General features: G+C 38.0%; 1 protein-coding gene and 1 long non-coding RNA gene across 2 annotated transcripts; both read left to right on the top strand.

The window, feature by feature from the left end:
• Window positions 1–6,173: 6,173 nt before the first annotated feature.
• LOC126584190 (uncharacterized) lies at window positions 6,174–7,519 on the top strand. Its single transcript, XM_050248652.1, has 5 exons — window positions 6,174–6,305; window positions 6,799–7,031; window positions 7,112–7,158; window positions 7,244–7,297; window positions 7,453–7,519. The coding sequence occupies exons 1-5, from the start codon at window positions 6,263–6,265 to the stop codon at window positions 7,517–7,519; spliced, it is 444 nt and encodes a 147-aa protein (XP_050104609.1). The 5' UTR covers window positions 6,174–6,262.
• Window positions 7,520–7,618: 99 nt separating this feature from the next.
• LOC126584958 (uncharacterized) lies at window positions 7,619–16,424 on the top strand. The gene is made up of 7 exons (XR_007610204.1): window positions 7,619–7,821; window positions 7,957–8,078; window positions 8,840–8,898; window positions 9,761–14,300; window positions 14,436–14,557; window positions 15,319–15,377; window positions 16,240–16,424. It is a non-coding gene; the product is annotated as an uncharacterized LOC126584958 (long non-coding RNA).
• The last annotated feature ends 2,280 nt before the right edge of the window (window positions 16,425–18,704 follow it).

Genomic DNA, 18,704 nt, shown 5'->3' on the forward strand with positions numbered 1-18,704 from the left:
CACACTTGCAAAAACAATTGTATTTTATTCTACAAAGAGAATAAAGTATTGGATAAATGCCCTGTATGCAATAAGTTGAGGTTCAAAATGACATTTCAGAATAGAATGACTAAGATCCCACAAAAAGTCATGCGTTATCTGCCCCTGAAACCTAGGTTGTAGCGATTGTATATGTCGACACATACTGCCACCGACTTGAAATGGCATAAGGAAAAATGGGTAGAGGACAATGTGATGAGGCATCCTGCAGATGCGGAGGCATGGAAATAGTTCGATCAAACGTTTTCTGAGTTTGCTACTGATTCCCAGAATGTTAGATTGGGACTTGCCACTGACGGATTCAATCAGTTCGGGGTTCTAAACCAACACCACAACACATGGCCAATTTTCGTATTCCCATATAATTTTCCGTCTTGGAAATGCATGAAAAAAGAATACATAATGATGACTATTTTGATAGCTGAGGATCCTGGTAGGTCAATCGATGTTTACTTAAGGCCGTTGGTTAATGAGCTAAATGATTTATGGACAAACGGTGTGCGCACGTACTATAAGTCCACTGGGAAGATGTTCACTTTGTGGGCAGCAATTATGTGGACTGTGAACGATTTTCCCGCATATGCAATGGTTTATAGGTGGAGCACTAAGGGTTATATGGCATACCCTGTATGCAAAGATGATGTAACATTTGGTTGGAAAGCCGGAAAGGTTTGTTACCTTGGTCATCGGAGATGGTTGCCGTGGGACCATGAGTGGCAGGAGAAGGATAAAAAGTTTGACGAAAAAACAGAGCATCACCTCAGACCTAGAGAATGGTCCGGTGATCAGATTTTGGAATAGCTTAACCATTTGGATTTTGCTCCGTTTAGGAAAACAATGACTAGGATCAGACCTTTTGCACATATGAATTGGACGAACAAGCCTATGTTTTTTGAGCTCCTGTAACTTAAATTGAGACACAAGCTCGACGTTATGCATGTTAAGAAAAACATATTTGACATATTGGTGGGCACCATTCTAGATATCGAGGGCAAGACAAAGGACATGATCAAAGCTCATCTTGATTTGGAAAGAATGAGCATACGGAGGGGTTTATGGATGAATAGGGACAATGATAAAGCCAGAAGGGATATTGCGTTTTTTCCATGAAATCGAATGACAAAGAGTTTTTAAAGTTTGTATCGTTTGTAAAGTTTCCCGATGGGTATGCTTCTAATATCGTGCGTTGCGTGAATGTTAACGGGGGTAAATTTGCTGGACTAAAGAGCCATGACTGCCATATGTTTATGCAATGCCTACTTCATGTGGGTATTCGACACCTATTGCAGGAATATGTTGTGAAGCCAATCATGTTGTTGTCCAGATTTTTTCCCAACTGACGGCCAGAATGTTGCGGAAGATTGACGTTAATCAGTTGCGCCATAACATTGTCCAAGTCCTATGCAAGTTTGAGATGATATTCCCTCCAACTTTCTTCACAAGTATGATCCACGTGATGGTTTACTTGCCCGAAAAGGCATTGCTTGCTGGTCCTATCAACTATTGCTGGATGTATTTAATAGAAAGGTATATAATCATCATCATTTGTTTATGCATCATTAACTCACGCTTACTAATTTGAATCGTATCATTTTATTTTGGCAAGCTTCTCGAGGAGCTGAAAAAAAGTGTACACAACAGCGCGAAGCCTGAAAGATCAATTATTATGACTTGCTTACATTGTGTGGAATGTATTTAAAAGACGTGGAGATGACTTTCAATCGTCCTTAATGCAATAATAACAGGGGCGTGATAAAGGAGACACTTTCTATTTTTGCCCAAAGCGCACGACCCTTTAGAGATCTTGTATAAGGTGAGTCATTTTCCAAAAATGAAATGGAGGTAGCAAGAACATCCATCACATTTGTATGCCAAGAAACACAAAGAATTGTTTCCACAGTGGTTTCTCGAATATGTAAGTTATATGTGTTTTGTATTTGTGATATATACTAGAGTATTTAATTTTCTAACATGTGTATGTTTTTGTATAATATTAGGTGAATTAATTGAAAGCATCAAATTCCCCCACTTACATTGAAGAGTTATATAACTTGGTGTTTGATCTAATTCACGTTGAATTGTTCTCAGGTTGCCATGTTAACGGCGTCAAGTTTTTGGGGACTACATGAGATAACAATTTATGTACGCAAAATATGTCCATGTCCCAGGTGGAGGCAAAAGTACGGATATTGATTTCTATGGTAAACTAACAACTGTTGTGCATTTGCTTTACAAAGTCCGATACCAAGTGTTCATGTTTAAGTGTCAATGGTTTGATACAAACCCAAATAGGCAGGTAAGTGTTAAAATGGACCATGGCTTACTATCTGTGAACATCAATAGAACTTGGTACGATGATGACCCTTACATTTTGGCAAACATGGCAAAACAAATTGTGTATCTAGATGATCCTAAAGCCGGGAGAGGTTAGAAAGTTGTTCAGAAGATGGATCAGAGGAACATGTATGCTATACCAGAACAAGACCCAACTGACGACGACGTCGACAACGTCGCTAACCAACGTTTAGAATCTTCAATGGAAAATGATGTGGAAACACTTTGAGATACAAATCTTATCCAAGAACCATTTCAGATACAATGAGTGCCTTCAATCGAAATACTGATTCAGTCAATTACAATTGACCTCGATGATCTTCCATGATACGATGTTGTAGTAGGCCCAAACGACGACGGTGACCTAGTTATCGAGGAGGAGAATTGGGAGACCGAAAGTGATGATAGTGACGATAACGAAAGTTATTATAGTTCGAATGATGAATAATGAAATTTATTTGTGAATTGCCATGTAAAACATAGTAAATGAATTTTTTTTTTTGTAATTTAATTATCTTATGTTATAAATAAATTGTTTTTATTTGAATAAATATAAATTTTACAAAATTTACCCGGGTAAATTAAATTTTCCGCTCATTGCACGACGAACAAAATAGTATTCGTCGCGCAAATAGAATTTGTGCGACAATTAATTACTCTTCATCGCCCAATGAGCTGAAAATTTGACGTTCTGGGCTCCCACAAAAATAATTTCGTGAAAATTTGAATTTGTTGCACGACGAATATATTTTGTTCGTCGCGCAATAACCTAAGGATTAAACTGAAATTGCAAACACTTTCTCACTTTCCCCTCACCTCTCATCTCTGTAAACTCTCCCTCCGACAACCATCTCCCTCAGCTATCCCTCGCACTCTCTCTTCCTCCTTCAGCATCCCTCTATCTTCCTCGTTCAACAACCCTCTCTCTTCCTGCTCTAACATCGCTCTCCCTTTGAGGTAAATTTCAATTTACTTAACTCTAGTAAAATTAGGAATTAGGGTTCTAATGTTTTAAATAATTGCTTTGATTTGATAATTGCTTTGAATTAGGGTTCTAGAACTAGGGTTCTAATCTGACCAGGAAGAATGGGTTCTAAAATTCACATCTTTTTTTTACATTTTCTATTTGGTTTCCTAGCAAATTTAGGGAGATGAGAAGAAGTAGATTAATTTTTTTATTTTTCTTAAATGGAAAATCTAAGCTCAATGCAACCAAAATGCTAAAAACCCAGTTGACCTTTTCTTTTTCAAGAAAGTATAAATACGTGATTCACTTTTCAATTTGTTTTTAATGCATTTGGTTTAGCTTTTGATGGAATCACATCATAAAGTAGCAAAATTTCCTATTAAGCTTGTGAGGTTGAAGTTGTGGAGGATACTTATTGTGTTTGTTACAACCTTTTGTTGTCGGTGAATTTACTTTTCCTTTTTTTGTAGGATTCATGTTCAAGTTTCTTCATGAGATTCTTTCAATCTTACACCTATCTTAGGTTGTTCATATTGTATTGTGTAATTGTTCGGGTTTGTTTGAATTTACAAAGTTTTTTTAAGAATTTGGGGGAGGGAAAATCAAACCTAGGATCTGGGGTGCAAGGGTAAATGCTCTTAACCGCTTAAGCTATGAACCCCTGGCATCTGAACCTTTAGCTTGGACTATGGTGGCTTGTCGTTTGATCTGAAGCCATATAAATATATGTTCTCTGGTACTTTGATTATATGTGTAGACCAATGAGCATTTCCCAAGTAGGGTTCTAATGTTTTGAATAATTGCTTTGATTTGATGATGTCTTTGAATTTGGGTTCTAGAACAAGGGTTCTAATCTAACCAAAAAGAATGGGATCTAAAATTCACATTTATAACGCACATGCAAACACAAAGTGAAGTTTAAAACTTCAATTTAGAAAGAAAAAAATAATTAAAAATCCTCAATTTGAGTCATAAAACCCTAACTTCAGGAAACCCTCAATTCAAAATTCCAAACAATAACATGGATATTAGAAAGATACAAAAAATAATTACCTTTGATGCTTGCTGCTTCTACCTCCCGGGTATCGTTCCTCTTAGAAGGTCAACACCTTTAACTCTCTCTCTCTCTCTCTCTCTCTCTCTCTATATATATATATATATATATATATATATGTATGTATGTATATTTGTATATGATTAAACCTCTGTGTATAATTGAATGTATGTATGCCATGGAAGTTTTTTGTATATTTTTGTAAATCTTTGTTGGTTTCTTATATTGCGTGGAATGCAAATTGCAATAATGCAATATCTGCTTGCACATTTGTTAGTTTTTCTTGTTGTCTTTTGTTCGATTAGTGTTAGAGCTTATGTTGTCGTGTAATAGAGGCTGTTTTTAGGTTCATTTTTTATCCTAGTAGGAAGAATAGGAAATCTACTTCAAAATCGATTTAATATTCCTATTAAATTGATTTCTCTTAAGTGGTGTTTTAATTAGGAATTGTGTTGTCATTTAGTAATAATGGTTACTGTGATATATTGGGCTAGCAACTTGTGTTTGTAGTTCTTATGGTTGCTGGCTAGGCTCTCTAAATTATCGAACCATCTAGTCCAAAAGATTGTTTCTTTTGTGAATGCTTCACTAGTTTCCTTGCCATTCCGACTTTTGGTATTCCTTTCGGACTAGATAATTTTGTGGTTGCCAATATTTGTTTATAGTACTTTATGTCAAAGTATCAAACTTGTTTATATTATTGTGGTATTTAATTGTAAGTCACTTAGGTGTGAATCTGACACGATAGTAGAACAATTCAAATCTTTATGAAATGATATTACAAGTGGAGAACACAAAGCCTTATTTGACTGATTTTTATGATCTCAAGCTTTAAAGAAAAATAGTTCAAATCCCAAAACCTATATTTGTGGCAGAATAGTAGATCAAAATGGTTGAGATTCTTGAACTTGTCATGTTTACAGTTATTAAAACGTCCAAGAGTGTTTTAGGGTTCATGATTTCCAATCTTCAAAACATGGATTGGTGTTTCAACTTTGCATGAGTTAACAACATAATTGATATTTAACAACATAAGTTTTTATCTTCCTAAAGTTGGTTTGTTGAATTTGTATTTGGGAATCCCTGTGTTAGGTTTTCATTTGGTCAGATTTAGGATAAAAGATTTCTGCCGTATTTTCTGGGTGGGTTTTGAAGCTGCATTCTTTTGTTTGGTATGCCTGGAAATTTTCCGTATAATGTTCTTGTTTTGTTGTAGTTTATGTGTTGGCACATGACATTATTTTGCTTTGCTTGCTGATTTTAGGTGTACTGATTCTGCTCTGTATAATTTTTTTCCTTCCAAAAGACTCACCAATTATTTTAACTTGTTCCATCAATTATATCCTTCAACATGTATCAACTAGGAAGCAATAGATGCCAATTTTCTATTTACCTTATAATATGTCTGGTGTACTAGGATTTCATCACAATTCAACTCTAGGGTGATGATTTGCTGTCAAATTTGAGTACCGTTTTGATTCTAAATGTGCTTTGTTTTATTTTTCTTGAATTTCAAATACTTGGAAAATGATTGTCGGTGTTCATGTTTTACACCTATGTTTTGTTATGAGTTGAGGAGTTGGTGCTTTGTCAGGGTCAATGAATAGGCATTAATTTTTTCCTAATTGTGCAGATATCGTAGCTTTTTAGAAGTCGTAAGGTGGTGACAACTACACCCCGTCTGATTCCCCCGCCTTCTATTTTAGCTGCCACTACTCCAGCAGATATAGAGCCCATACCGATTAATTCAGTTAATGCGGCTGATATAGTTGCCCCCCCCGTCCTCCTAGGCGCCGACATCATCAGCCTCTTCAGTTGTACTACCTATTAGCGCTAGGCATGGTCATCGCCGCCCTCGCACGCCAGACATGACATCGGCATCCACTACTAATGCCTTGGGGTCCCAACCAGGTAAACACGTGATAAATGCAATAACTGCTCGTATAAATCTCTTATGCTAAATTTTGTCAATATTTATATTGCTAAGCAAATTTGCCGTATTCTGTTACCAGTGTTTGATATAAATGATTCTATTTGTTGGAGCATGAATGCCAACGGTCGATTTACTGTCAAACCTGCAAATTGACTTCAAAATAACATAGCAACAAATAACTTAAAAACTGAGTTGCTAAATAGAATGTGGATGTTAAATGTTCCTCATCCAATTAAATTTTTTAGTTGGCTTTTGATTCTGGATAGGTTAGAAACTAGATATACACTATGTAATATTTCATTTGGCATCCATTACTGAAGCATTCAACTGTTGTGATTGTTGTTGGATATCATATATTATTCATTACAATGTCTAGGGTTTGGGAATTGTTATAATTTTAGGGGAGGTTCTACCGGAATTTCGATTTTATTTGTTGTGTTTGTTTGAATTTTTTATTTTTTTGCATAAAAGAAAAATACTCGGGGACCTTGTCGCCAGTTGAAGGCAGCAAAGTCACCCGGGTGACCAACGGACATATCACGATCAGATACGATGACCAGCACCGGGCTGCACCAACAGCGGAGCAGCATAGCGCATTGGCCCATGACATTGGTGACATTGTTCGGACCTATTGCCCTATGCAATGGAAGTCTTGGAAGGCGATGCCGGACGAGGTAAGGATGAAGGTGTGCGCACAGTTGTCGGTAAGTATCCTACCTTTTAATTGTTTTTCCTTCAAATTTTATATATTTATATTACTTAATAAATGTAATTAATTTGTTAGATTGCAGACGAACTACAATTTCGACGAATCAACGATAATATGTTGGTGTACGTCAATAGGCTCTTTGTTGAACGGTACAAGCAATGGAAAAACGATTTGCACCAATATTTTGAGACATTTGATGATCTGCAGGTCGCTCTTGAGGAGGGTTGCCCGAAGGATTTTGAGGACCGAGAAGATAATTGGGTGTGGCTCTACAGTCATTTTCAGGAGCCCGGCTATATGATACATTTTTTATATTAAGTTTAAAAGCATTATACGTTTCTTTTTAATGTTTATTGATTTTTTTTTATATTTCATTTAAATTAGAACTAATACATTTCTTTTTTGTATAACAAAAGAAGGCGAAAGCCAACAAGAGCTGTCACAACCCGTCCCGAAGGTACATTTGACGGGAATGTGAATTGACGGGTTTGCCCTTAGTGGGTGCTAAGGTATGTGTGTGACACATTATGGATTATGCATATTTTCCTAAAGTTTGGAAAGTTGTATATGGATAAAAAAAATTTGGGTTTTTCATTTTTGTATGGTTAGGATGAAATGGATGGTGGAGATTGAGTGGACCACCCACACCTAAAACTCCCTATTCTCTCTCTTCCTCTTCCCGTATCACTCTCTCTCTCCTCCCTCACGATTCTTCCCCTCTCTCACCCACATCGTACGGACGGCAACCAAAACCACCCAAAACTTCGTGGATCGAAGCAAATAAGGTAAGAATCTTCACCTTCTTGAAGTTCTGAGTTGATTGGTGTTAGTTTTAGGACGTAGAACCTTCGAAAAACCCCTGAACCCGAACCTCCATTTTTGAGTTACTGTTCATGCGCACGTAAAATGTCGTGTTTCAGGGAATTCTAAGCTTGTAGTGAGCTTAGGGAAGTCCTAAGGAGGCTCGGAGTACTTCGTTTGAAGGATTTGGACGTCGGGATCACGTGGTTCCATTTTGGCCGAATTTCTTGGGAATTTTCCGGTGAGATTTCTTGATTTTTAGAGCCTTAAAGTAGTGTATTGTGATTCTACATGTTTGGGGCTTCAATTTGATATATTATACGAAGAAAATGGGTGAAAAACGAAGGAGAATAGGGCATTTGAAGTTTGGCCGGAAACCGGCCACCGGGAAAAAACCAGTCCGGCGACTGGCTGAGGAAGATGATGCGCGTGGGGGCGCGTGTCCCCGTGCTTGCCCTGGCGCGTGGGGGCGCGTGCCACATCAAAAAATTATTTTAAAAATATGTCAACGTCCGTGACGTCGAGTAGATCACTGTGGCATATTCATATACCCAAATTGAGCACAGTATGAGAAAGTTATTAAGGATTGTTGGTTAGGTGTTCGATTAACGTTTTATAGTTTTCGCATTAGGTGAAAATGTGAATTGATGATCCGACCGTTGGATCGTTACCAAACTTTGATACGTTGTAATACGTAATATTTGAGGATTATTGGAACTTACGGATTGGGAATCCGAGTTACGGATCTTCCGGAATTGGAGTTGTAAGTTCATGAAATAAAATGTTAACCGTCACTTAGTTTTGGAAATTGACGGAGATTCGACCGTTGGATGGTAATGAAATTTCAGGATGTTGTCCTAGAGATATATTGTGGGCCTCTGGAAGTTATGGATTTAAAATCTGAGTTGCAGATCTTTCGGATCGAACTGCGTAGTGATGTGTTTTATATAAGTTATATTCTATCGAGATGATTTCTGAGGTTGGATTTGATTATTGTTCTAGGCGGCGATCGTCATGACGCCTTGATGTGTTGTGCTAGGGAGTTGTAGGGCGAACTCCAGGTGAGTGGGCAGTTTTGTTTTCGTATTACCTATATACTATTGAGTTTTCCCAGAAATTGAATTTAAATGAAAGCATGATTTAAAATGCCATGGATAGAATTATATGAAAAGTATGATTTGGAATGCCATGCATAGAAGTATATGAAAAGCATGAATTGATATATGATGCATATATATATGTGAATTGGTGCTGTGGACGCACAGGTAAGTATCAGGTGAGTTTTATATTATTCATGTGCATTGTTGATGTGTATATTGTGGATAGCTCATAACCTGCAATCATGGTGTTAGTGCTTATATTATTCACCACACCGCACGCTCGTCTTGGATCCAAGTAGGTGGATGTCGTACAGACCAAGTGAGGGTTCCGACATGCTAGTCGTATAGATTACTAGATGTGATTCCGACTAGTGGGTGACCTTAGATTATGTGCACAGATGATTGATGAGAGAAGCACTAGAGCGTATTATTACACCATCCATGTCGTACAGACTACTTCAGGTAGTTCCGACTTATCTGCAGTGTAGTGCCGTACAGGTCATCGAGGTGACTCCGGTTGGATTGGATGTTGAGCTATGGAATTAACCGTACAGGACCAACTGCAGGGTCTCCGGTTAATTCAACTTTTCACCTGTTACATTGATGCATCATTTATTTTGTTTTCGAAATTAAAACATGGCATACTTTCGAGTTTTAAAGAAAAATTGATGATTCGAGATTTATGAAAAGTATTATGTTATTATATTATTTTCTGGGAAAAGTATACAGGTTTTACAGTGAGGGGTTAGAATTATTTTTGGCGAAATGTTTTTGAAAAGATTTGTTTTACTGACCCACTCAATTTTGTTTTTCGCCCCTCCAGGTTCTTGATAGCAGAGTTTTGGTGGCCACGAGGAATCCAACGGTATTCTGACAGAATTCACAAAAGTAGGACTCACCCTCGAGGGTTTCCATTTTAATAATTGTATTTTAAAAGCTTCCGAACTGTGTAAATGGTTACGTCACTCTCATGTGACGGCCAGCATGCCCTCCTTCGAGATGGGGTGTGTCAGTTGGTATCAGAGCCTAGGTTGCAATCCTGGACATCTTGAGAATTTCCTATTGAATTCTGTCAGAACTATACCGCCTCGTAGCAAGCCACGTAGTTCAGATGAACCTAGTCTCCCTGATATAGCAGTGTAGGGGAAACTATTACTATGGTGATTCAGTCTATTACCTAAATTAACCATTAGAGACTTATTATAAGTTGAATTTGAATCACTTAATGGAAATGATGAACCTGAGGGAGCGCAGTGACGGTTTAACCAATTGGAAAAGATGTTTTAGATTATGCAAGTCAAAGGAATCTTCCTTCTGACAGGTGGGTCGAGACGACTACCTGGTTTTGAGTTATGAACTTGTATCCTGGTGGAAACAGGAGTATTATTTGTTGTCACCGGAGGAAACAACTGATTGAGAATTGTTTAAGGACTTGTTAAAGAAAAGAATTATTCCTCCGGCATATTATGATGGTAGTAAGCAAGAGTTTGCAAATGTGAATCAAGGTGATTTGAATAAAGGAAAGGTACCTTTGTGCAGTAGGTACAATATTTGACACTTTGGAAAGTGTGGGAATCAGTGAATGTGTTCATGTGGACAGATGGGACATAGAGTTATGAATTGTCCCTAGAATCAGTTGTACCCAACAGTTTTCCATGACACCATAGTATCGATTCAGCAGGTTTACAGACTTAGTAGTTTGGTCGGATTGACCGTGGGTACAGAGATATTTGATGAGTTAAATGTTCAGCTGTGCAGGTCAGCTGATATAATCCTTATTATTGAAGATGTACCAAAGAAAGTAGTGGATGAACACGATCGAGGCATGTATATGTATTTTCTAAGAGAGGCAAGATGGTAATATTGTATCCTTGGGAATTGTTGCTTACTTATCGAGACAACAGTGAGTTATCTGTATTGCGGGCTGCAGACCGTAATATTTATAACTTATTTGTTGGATTCGTTAAGCAAGTAAACAGGTAAGTTGCCCTACCTTGGTTTGGTGTTCAGTGATGGTGGAAGAAGTAGTTATGCCAGTGAATCTTATCGTATTAGGCATTGTGGATTTCGATGTGATTTTAAGCACAGATTGGTTAGGTTATAATCTTGCCAATATGGATTATCAGAGGTTACTTTTATGGGTATGCAAAGTGGATTGAGTTAGGCCATTATTGTGCTTTGAGAACAAGATATAAATATCGAAAGACTGCCCAGGGATATTTAGCTCAAGTGGTGCTAAATGATGTTGCTTCTAGTATTTTGGGAAATGTAAAGGTGGTTAGACATTTTCTTGATGTTTTCTCTGAGGAATTACCTGGATTGCCGTCGGGCGGAGATGTAGAGTTCAATGTTGAATTGTCTCCAGGTACAAATTTTATGTTAGAGATTGATTCATGAGGAGTTAAGGGAATTGGAAATTCGGTTACATGAATTAGTTGATAAAGGTTTCATTCAAAGTACATCACGTAGAGGGAGCACCAGCTTATTGTCGAGGAAGGAAATGGACATTAAGGCTATACATTGAATATAGGCAATTGAATCGGGTAATGATCAAGAACCGTTATCCATTGTTGCGTATTGATGATTTATTGATCAACTTAGAGGTCTGCGTATTTCCTAAGATTGACATAAGGTCTGGTTGTTACTGATTGAAGAGTTAATGATAACGTTCCTAAGATTGTGTTCAGGACTCGTTACGGTCATTATGAGTTTTAGTGATGTTATTCGGATTGACGGATTCTCCTGCTGTTTTATGAGTTTGATGGATGAAGTATTCCAGGAATGCCTTAACAAGTTGTTATTATTTTCATTGACGATATTCTGGTATACTCTGAGCCTAGAGCAGAGCAGGTTAGGCATGTTAAATTGGTGTTGCAAGATTGAGAGAACGTCGATGGTATGCTAAGTTTAGCAAATGTCAAGGTTGAATGGATTAAGTAACATTTCTGAGATAAGTATATTGCTAAAGGTATTCAAGTGAATTCTTAAAAGGTAGCAGAAATTGAGAATTTAGAATAACCAGGAACCGTGATTGAGATTGGAAGTTTCGTAGTTCGGCAGACTATTACGGACGGTTTGTGAAAGATTTTCTAGTCCTTACTTTGCCATTGTCGAGATTGACGAGAACATAAGTTAAGTTTGAATGGGATGATAATTGCGAGCAAGGGTTTCAACAGTTGAAGTATTTCCTCACTCGTACGCGTATTCTAGCGCTCACTGGAGATAGCGGTAATTACGAGATCCTTAGTGATGCTTCTTTGATTGGTTTTGGATGAGTGTTAATGTAGTAAGGTAGAGAGATTGCCTATGCTTCTCGGCAATCGAAGCTTCATGAAATGAATTACTCTACTCGTAATTTGGACTTTGCAACTATTATCCTTACTTTGAAATTTTGGAGATATTATCGTTGTGGTGAGAAATACAAAATTGTTATGGATTTTAAGAGTCTCTAATATCTGTTTACTCGAAGGATCTTAATCTTAGGCAACGAAGGTGGTTAGATCTGCTTAGTGATTATGATTGCACGACAAGATGATCATACAAATGTGGTGGCCAATGTTTTTAGTAGGAAGACCCTAGTGAGAATTAATGTTTGGTACAGTTGTCATGTTCATCTTCTTGTGGATTTGAGATCTATTGGAGTAAAGTTGGGAATGGAAGATCGAAAAAGAACTTGCTAATTTTCAAGTTGACCTAATTGGTAGATCGTACTCGAGACTCAAGCATTTGATGAAGAAATTCAAGTATTTATTTAAAGCAAGGAATAGCGAGGAAAAGAAAGACCTCAGAGTCAGAGAATCAGATGGCAAGCTGATGCAAGAGAACAAGGTATTTGTACCTAATGTTATGGAGTTAAGGAAGTAATTTTGGAATTAGCGTACGGTTCAGTTTATGCAATGCATCCTGGGGGTACTGATATGTATTATACCATTCGATCATATTACTATTGATCAAGTATGAAAAGAGAAACTTTGGTATATATTAATAGTGTATCATCGGATAGCAGGTTAAATCAGAAAGAAATAAGTCTTTTGGATTGATGTAGTCACTTCCCATTCCACTGTGGAAATGAGAAAATATTAATATAGATTGTGTGTGCAAGTTCCTCGTTCACGAAACGGTTATAATGAAATTTGAGGTGATAATTGATTTGTTTACTAAAGCAGAGCAGTATTCTTCAATGAAAGAGCAATCACCTTTCCAGAAGTGCAACAGTTATTTATTTGTCTTATGGAAAAGAGATTTGGTCTTACGGATCTGTTGAACTTCTTGGGTATGTTGGTCCTGTCAGCTTGTTCCCGAGAGCAACGCCATAAGGCCGTGGAAAGCTGTGTCTTGTGTTTCAAAACTGTTAGAATTGTGAACGGATGGTATTTTGGGGAGCAAAAAGGTTTAACCACAAAAAGTCAATTTTAAGGCCCTGAGTTAGTAGAGGAGACTACTCAAAATATTCAAGTGATTAAGTTTAACCTGAAAGCAGCCCAGGATCGACAGAAGAGTTTAGCTGATCGACATGCCACTGATCGAGTGTATGATGTGGGTAATTTGGTGTTCTTGAAATTGTCACCTTGGAGAGGTGTGGTATGATTTGGGAAAAGAGGAAAGCTAAGTCCGAGATACATTGGACCCTATGAGATCACTGAAAGAATTGGTGAAGTTGCCTACCGGTTGGAGTTGCCTCCGGAGTTATCTAAGGTCCATAATGTATTTCACGTCTCTATGCTTCGACATTATATTTATGATCCTTCGCATGTGATTCCTCCTCAACCGTTGGAGATCAATTCGGATTTGACGTATGATGAGGAACCAGTGACTATCTTGGATTGGAAGGATAAGGTTCTAAGGAACAAAACGGTGAGTTGGGTGAAGGTGTTGTGGATGAACCATTCTGTAAAAGAAGCTATCTGGGAGACAGAAGATCGAATGAGAGAGATGTACCAAGGTTGTTCTATGGGTATTGAGTGGTTTACTTGGTTATGGGAATTTCGGGGACGAAATTCTATAAGGAGGGAAGATTGTCACAACCCGTCCCGAAGGTACATTTGACGGGAATGTGAATTGACGGGTTTGCCCTTAGTGGGTGCTAAGGTATGTGTGTGACACATTATGGATTATGCATATTTTCCTAAAGTTTGGAAAGTTGTATATGGATTAAAAAATTTGGGTTTTTCATTTTTGTATGGTTAGGATGAAATGGATGGTGGAGATTGAGTGGACCACCCACACCTAAAACTCCCTATTCTCTCTCTTCCTCTTCCCGTATCACTCTCTCTCTCCTCCCTCACGATTCTTCCCCTCTCTCACCCACATCGTACGGACGGCAACCAAAACCACCCAAAACTTCGTGGATCGAAGCAAATAAGGTAAGAATCTTCACCCTCTTGAAGTTCTGAGTTGATTGGTGTTAGTTTTAGGACGTAGAACCTTCGAAAAACCCCTGAACCCGAACCTCCATTTTTGAGTTACTGTTCATGCGCACGTAAAATGTCGTGTTTCAGGGAATTCTAAGCTTGTAGTGAGCTTAGGGAAGTCCTAAGGAGGCTCGGAGTACTTCGTTTGAAGGATTTGGACGTCGGGATCACGTGGTTCCATTTTGGCCGAATTTCTTGGGAATTTTCCGGTGAGATTTCTTGATTTTTAGAGCCTTAAAGTAGTGTATTGTGATTCTACATGTTTGGGGCTTCAATTTGATATATTATACGAAGAAAATGGGTGAAAAACGAAGGAGAATAGGGCATTTGAAGTTTGGCCGGAAACCGGCCACCGGGAAAAAACCAGTCCGGCGACTGGCTGAGGAAGATGATGCGCGTGGGGGCGCGTGTCCCCGTGCTTGCCCTGGCGCGTGGGGGCGCGTGCCACATCAAAAAATTATTTTAAAAATATGTCAACGTCCGTGACGTCGAGTCGATCACTGTGGCATATTCATATACCCAAATTGAGCACCGTATGAGAAAGTTATTAAGGATTGTTGGTTAGGTGTTCGATTAACGTTTTATAGTTTTCGCATTAGGTGAAAATGTGAATTGATGATCCGACCGTTGGATCGTTACCAAACTTTGATACGTTGTAATACGTAATATTTAAGGATTATTGGAACTTACGGATTGGGAATCCGAGTTACGGATCTTCCGGAATTGGAGTTGTAAGTTCATGAAATAAAATGTTAACCGTCACTTAGTTTTGGAAATTGACGGAGATTCGACCGTTGGATGGTAATGAAATTTCAGGATGTTGTCCTAGAGATATATTGTGGGCCTCTGGAAGTTATGGATTTAAAATCTGAGTTGCAGATCTTTCGGATCGAACTGCGTAGTGATGTGTTTTATATAAGTTATATTCTATCGAGATGATTTCTGAGGTTGGATTTGATTATTGTTCTAGGCGGCGATCGTCATGACGCCTTGATGTGTTGTGCTAGGGAGTTGTAGGGCGAACTCCAGGTGAGTGGGCAGTTTTGTTTTCGTATTACCTATATACTATTGAGTTTTCCCAGAAATTGAATTTAAATGAAAGCATGATTTAAAATGCCATGGATAGAATTATATGAAAAGTATGATTTGGAATGCCATGCATAGAAGTATATGAAAAGCATGAATTGATATATGATGCATATATATATGTGAATTGGTGCTGTGGACGCACAGGTAAGTATCAGGTGAGTTTTATATTATTCATGTGCATTGTTGATGTGTATATTGTGGATAGCTCATAACCTGCAATCATGGTGTTAGTGCTTATATTATTCACCACACCGCACGCTCGTCTTGGATCCAAGTAGGTGGATGTCGTACAGACCAAGTGAGGGTTCCAACATGCTAGTCGTATAGATTACTAGATGTGATTCCGACTAGTGGGTGACCTTAGATTATGTGCACAGATGATTGATGAGAGAAGCACTAGAGCGTATTATTACACCATCCATGTCGTACAGACTACTTCAGGTAGTTCCGACTTATCTGCAGTGTAGTGCCGTACAGGTCATCGAGGTGACTCCGGTTGGATTGGATGTTGAGCTATGGAATTAACCGTACAGGACCAACTGCAGGGTCTCCGGTTAATTCAACTTTTCACCTGTTACATTGATGCATCATTTATTTTGTTTTCGAAATTAAAACATGGCATACTTTCGAGTTTTAAAGAAAAATTGATGATTCGAGATTTATGAAAAGTATTATGTTATTATATTATTTTCTGGGAAAAGTATACAGGTTTTACAGTGAGGGGTTAGAATTATTTTTGGCGAAATGTTTTTGAAAAGATTTGTTTTACTGACCCACTCAATTTTGTTTTTCGCCCCTCCAGGTTCTTGATAGCAGAGTTTTGGTGGCCACGAGGAATCCAACGGTATTCTGACAGAATTCACAAAAGTAGGACTCACCCTCGAGGGTTTCCATTTTAATAATTGTATTTTAAAAGCTTCCGAACTGTGTAAATGGTTACGTCACTCTCATGTGACGGCCAGCATGCCCTCCTTCGAGATGGGGTGTGTCAAGAGCAATCGGGGAAAAGAAGACTATTCTCCACCATTCCGGTTCGAGGCCCTTCTTATATAAGATGGAGGCGCGGCAACAGGTAATAATAAAGTTTTTCATATTCAATTTTCAATATGTCAATAATATTTTTTTTTTCGAACTAACAATTTGCGTATCCTGTTCTATTCAGGGGGTTCAAATTCCTGGAGATCGATGTCTTCAACGACGTTTATGTTTGACCCGGGGATGAGTTGGTCGAGTCACTTCATGTAAGTATTATTCAATTGTAATTACTATCTTACGCATTCAAGTATCATGGTTATTATTTGAATGTTATTATTAATATTTTCACGTTATATTACACATGCGACAATGATGGAGAAGAGGCAGTTGGTTATTCAGGAGTCTCCCTTTCAACTTCCTCCCGAGACTCCGCTCAAGTCTATGGATCCCCTAGAAGATGCGGGGTTTTAGATCCTTATAGAGACCTTGGATCAGACTCTCGGGCAGAGGTTGGGGACGTATAGTAGGGGGATGGGGAATGCCCGACGATGGGAACCTAGAGCCTCTTCATCATCGCAGTCAAAGAGTCAGGTGACAACTTTGACATCAGAGGTAACCAACCTTAGGACTGAGCTCGCCTCGTATAAGAGCCAGATATCACATATTGTAAAGGCCTTCAATCAGTCCGGCATTCGTCTCCCGGATCTTCGTCCGCCATCAACATTTGAGCCCCTCTAACCCGAGCATGCCCACAACTCTGCCCCTTCGACATTTGAGCTCGTCCCCAACCTCGAGACCTTGCAACCGTCTCCGAATGATGACCCTGTAGATTACACCGCATTATTTTCTTAGTTTTTTACTCCCTTAATTTTTAAACATTTTCCTTGTACATACATTTATATTTGTTTAAATAAATTATTTTTCTCTTCAGTACATTTTTAATTACAATTTAATTTTATTATAAAATTAAAAAAATAGAACAAAAAATTAAATTTAAAAAAAAATTATTTTTGCACGACGAATACGTTCGTCTCGCAAAATTCTAGCGACTAATAAGGTTTCGTCGCTCAACTATAAATTGTCGTCGCGCAAATTTTCGAGAGACGAATATTAGTCATCCTACGTTTGTATCCCAGTATTTTGTGCGACGAACACATTCGTTCCTATAAATTTTGTGCGACGAAGGCTAAACTGTCGCGCCGCGTTTTTGCGACCAATGCTATTGTTCATCGCGCAAAGTCTTTCTTCATGATCTTTGTGCGACGGATTCTGCACAACGAAGTTTCCGTCGTGCAGACATTTGTGCGACGGAATGACACTTTGCATGACCAACTTTTGTTCGTCGCGCAAATAGTTAAACGTAGTAGTGATATAATTGCTTCATTGGGTGCTCATCAAGGACGGAGTCAACATGTGGTTCATGCACCAATCCCTCCCTCCCTCTCGCCGAAGCTGATAGTTGATTATTATTTGCACCAGTTTAATAAATAGGTGTAGTTGCGAGTGGTGTATTTTCTTAGTGGTATTGGGTTCAAATACTCTCTCTTTCTTTTATTATAACTTAGAATTAGGAGTGGGTTTGGAAAACCGAACTGAAAATTATTAGTTCAATTTTGGTTTTGGTGATTCAAAAACCAAACTAAACCAAACAAAATGCATATAAATTAATATTTTTACATTCATTTATGTAGGGTATTCAATTTTCATACCTGATTATAAATCAACTATGAGCCTAATTTCAATTCAAAATTAGGTAAACATAACTTTAGCTCCAAATATGTTTGTTTTGTATTGACCTTGATTATTGTAAAATATACTTGGCTTTTCCATGATATCATTTTCGTAGCTACCGCGGCTGGTGTTGATGGTTTTATTAATAAATACATACCATTCACATTATGTTGATATGTGTTGTCACGAGATATCGTTATCTGCTTGATTTCCCATTATTATGGTGTCAATATTTTGTCGATACATCATTAATATAGCTTCAATATTTTGCTAGTAACTTAAAATAAGCATATTAATGAAAAATCAATGGCACATCTATGTCGTATCAATGACATATCAACACAATATTGATAGTTGAGGAAAACTCAAAAGAGTTTGCTAACTACTTTAACATAAGTATAAACATTTAGGCACATGAACGATCTAAATTCTTCTTTAACCACATGAATGATCTGAATAACTGACGGATAATCTTGGCTTTGCCCTTTGTTCTTCTCACTATGTCAACCGAATGGGATCTCACAATAATTGCACGAACTCTCATCATTGCATGTGATCTAA

The sequence above is a fragment of the Malus sylvestris genome, chromosome 10 (assembly GCF_916048215.2).
Source record: "Malus sylvestris chromosome 10, drMalSylv7.2, whole genome shotgun sequence".
NCBI classification, from domain to species: domain Eukaryota; kingdom Viridiplantae; phylum Streptophyta; class Magnoliopsida; order Rosales; family Rosaceae; genus Malus; species Malus sylvestris.

Coding starts and splice junctions, on each gene's coding strand:
- LOC126584190 (XM_050248652.1), top strand. CDS start 6,263: ATGACATCGGCATCCACTACTAATGCCTTGGGGTCCCAACCAG. Junction 6,306..6,798: donor TGCCTTGGGGTCCCAACCAG/GTAAACACGTGA, acceptor TTTGCATAAAAG/AAAAATACTCGGGGACCTTG. Junction 7,159..7,243: donor ATCAACGATAATATGTTGGT/GTACGTCAATAG, acceptor GATGATCTGCAG/GTCGCTCTTGAGGAGGGTTG.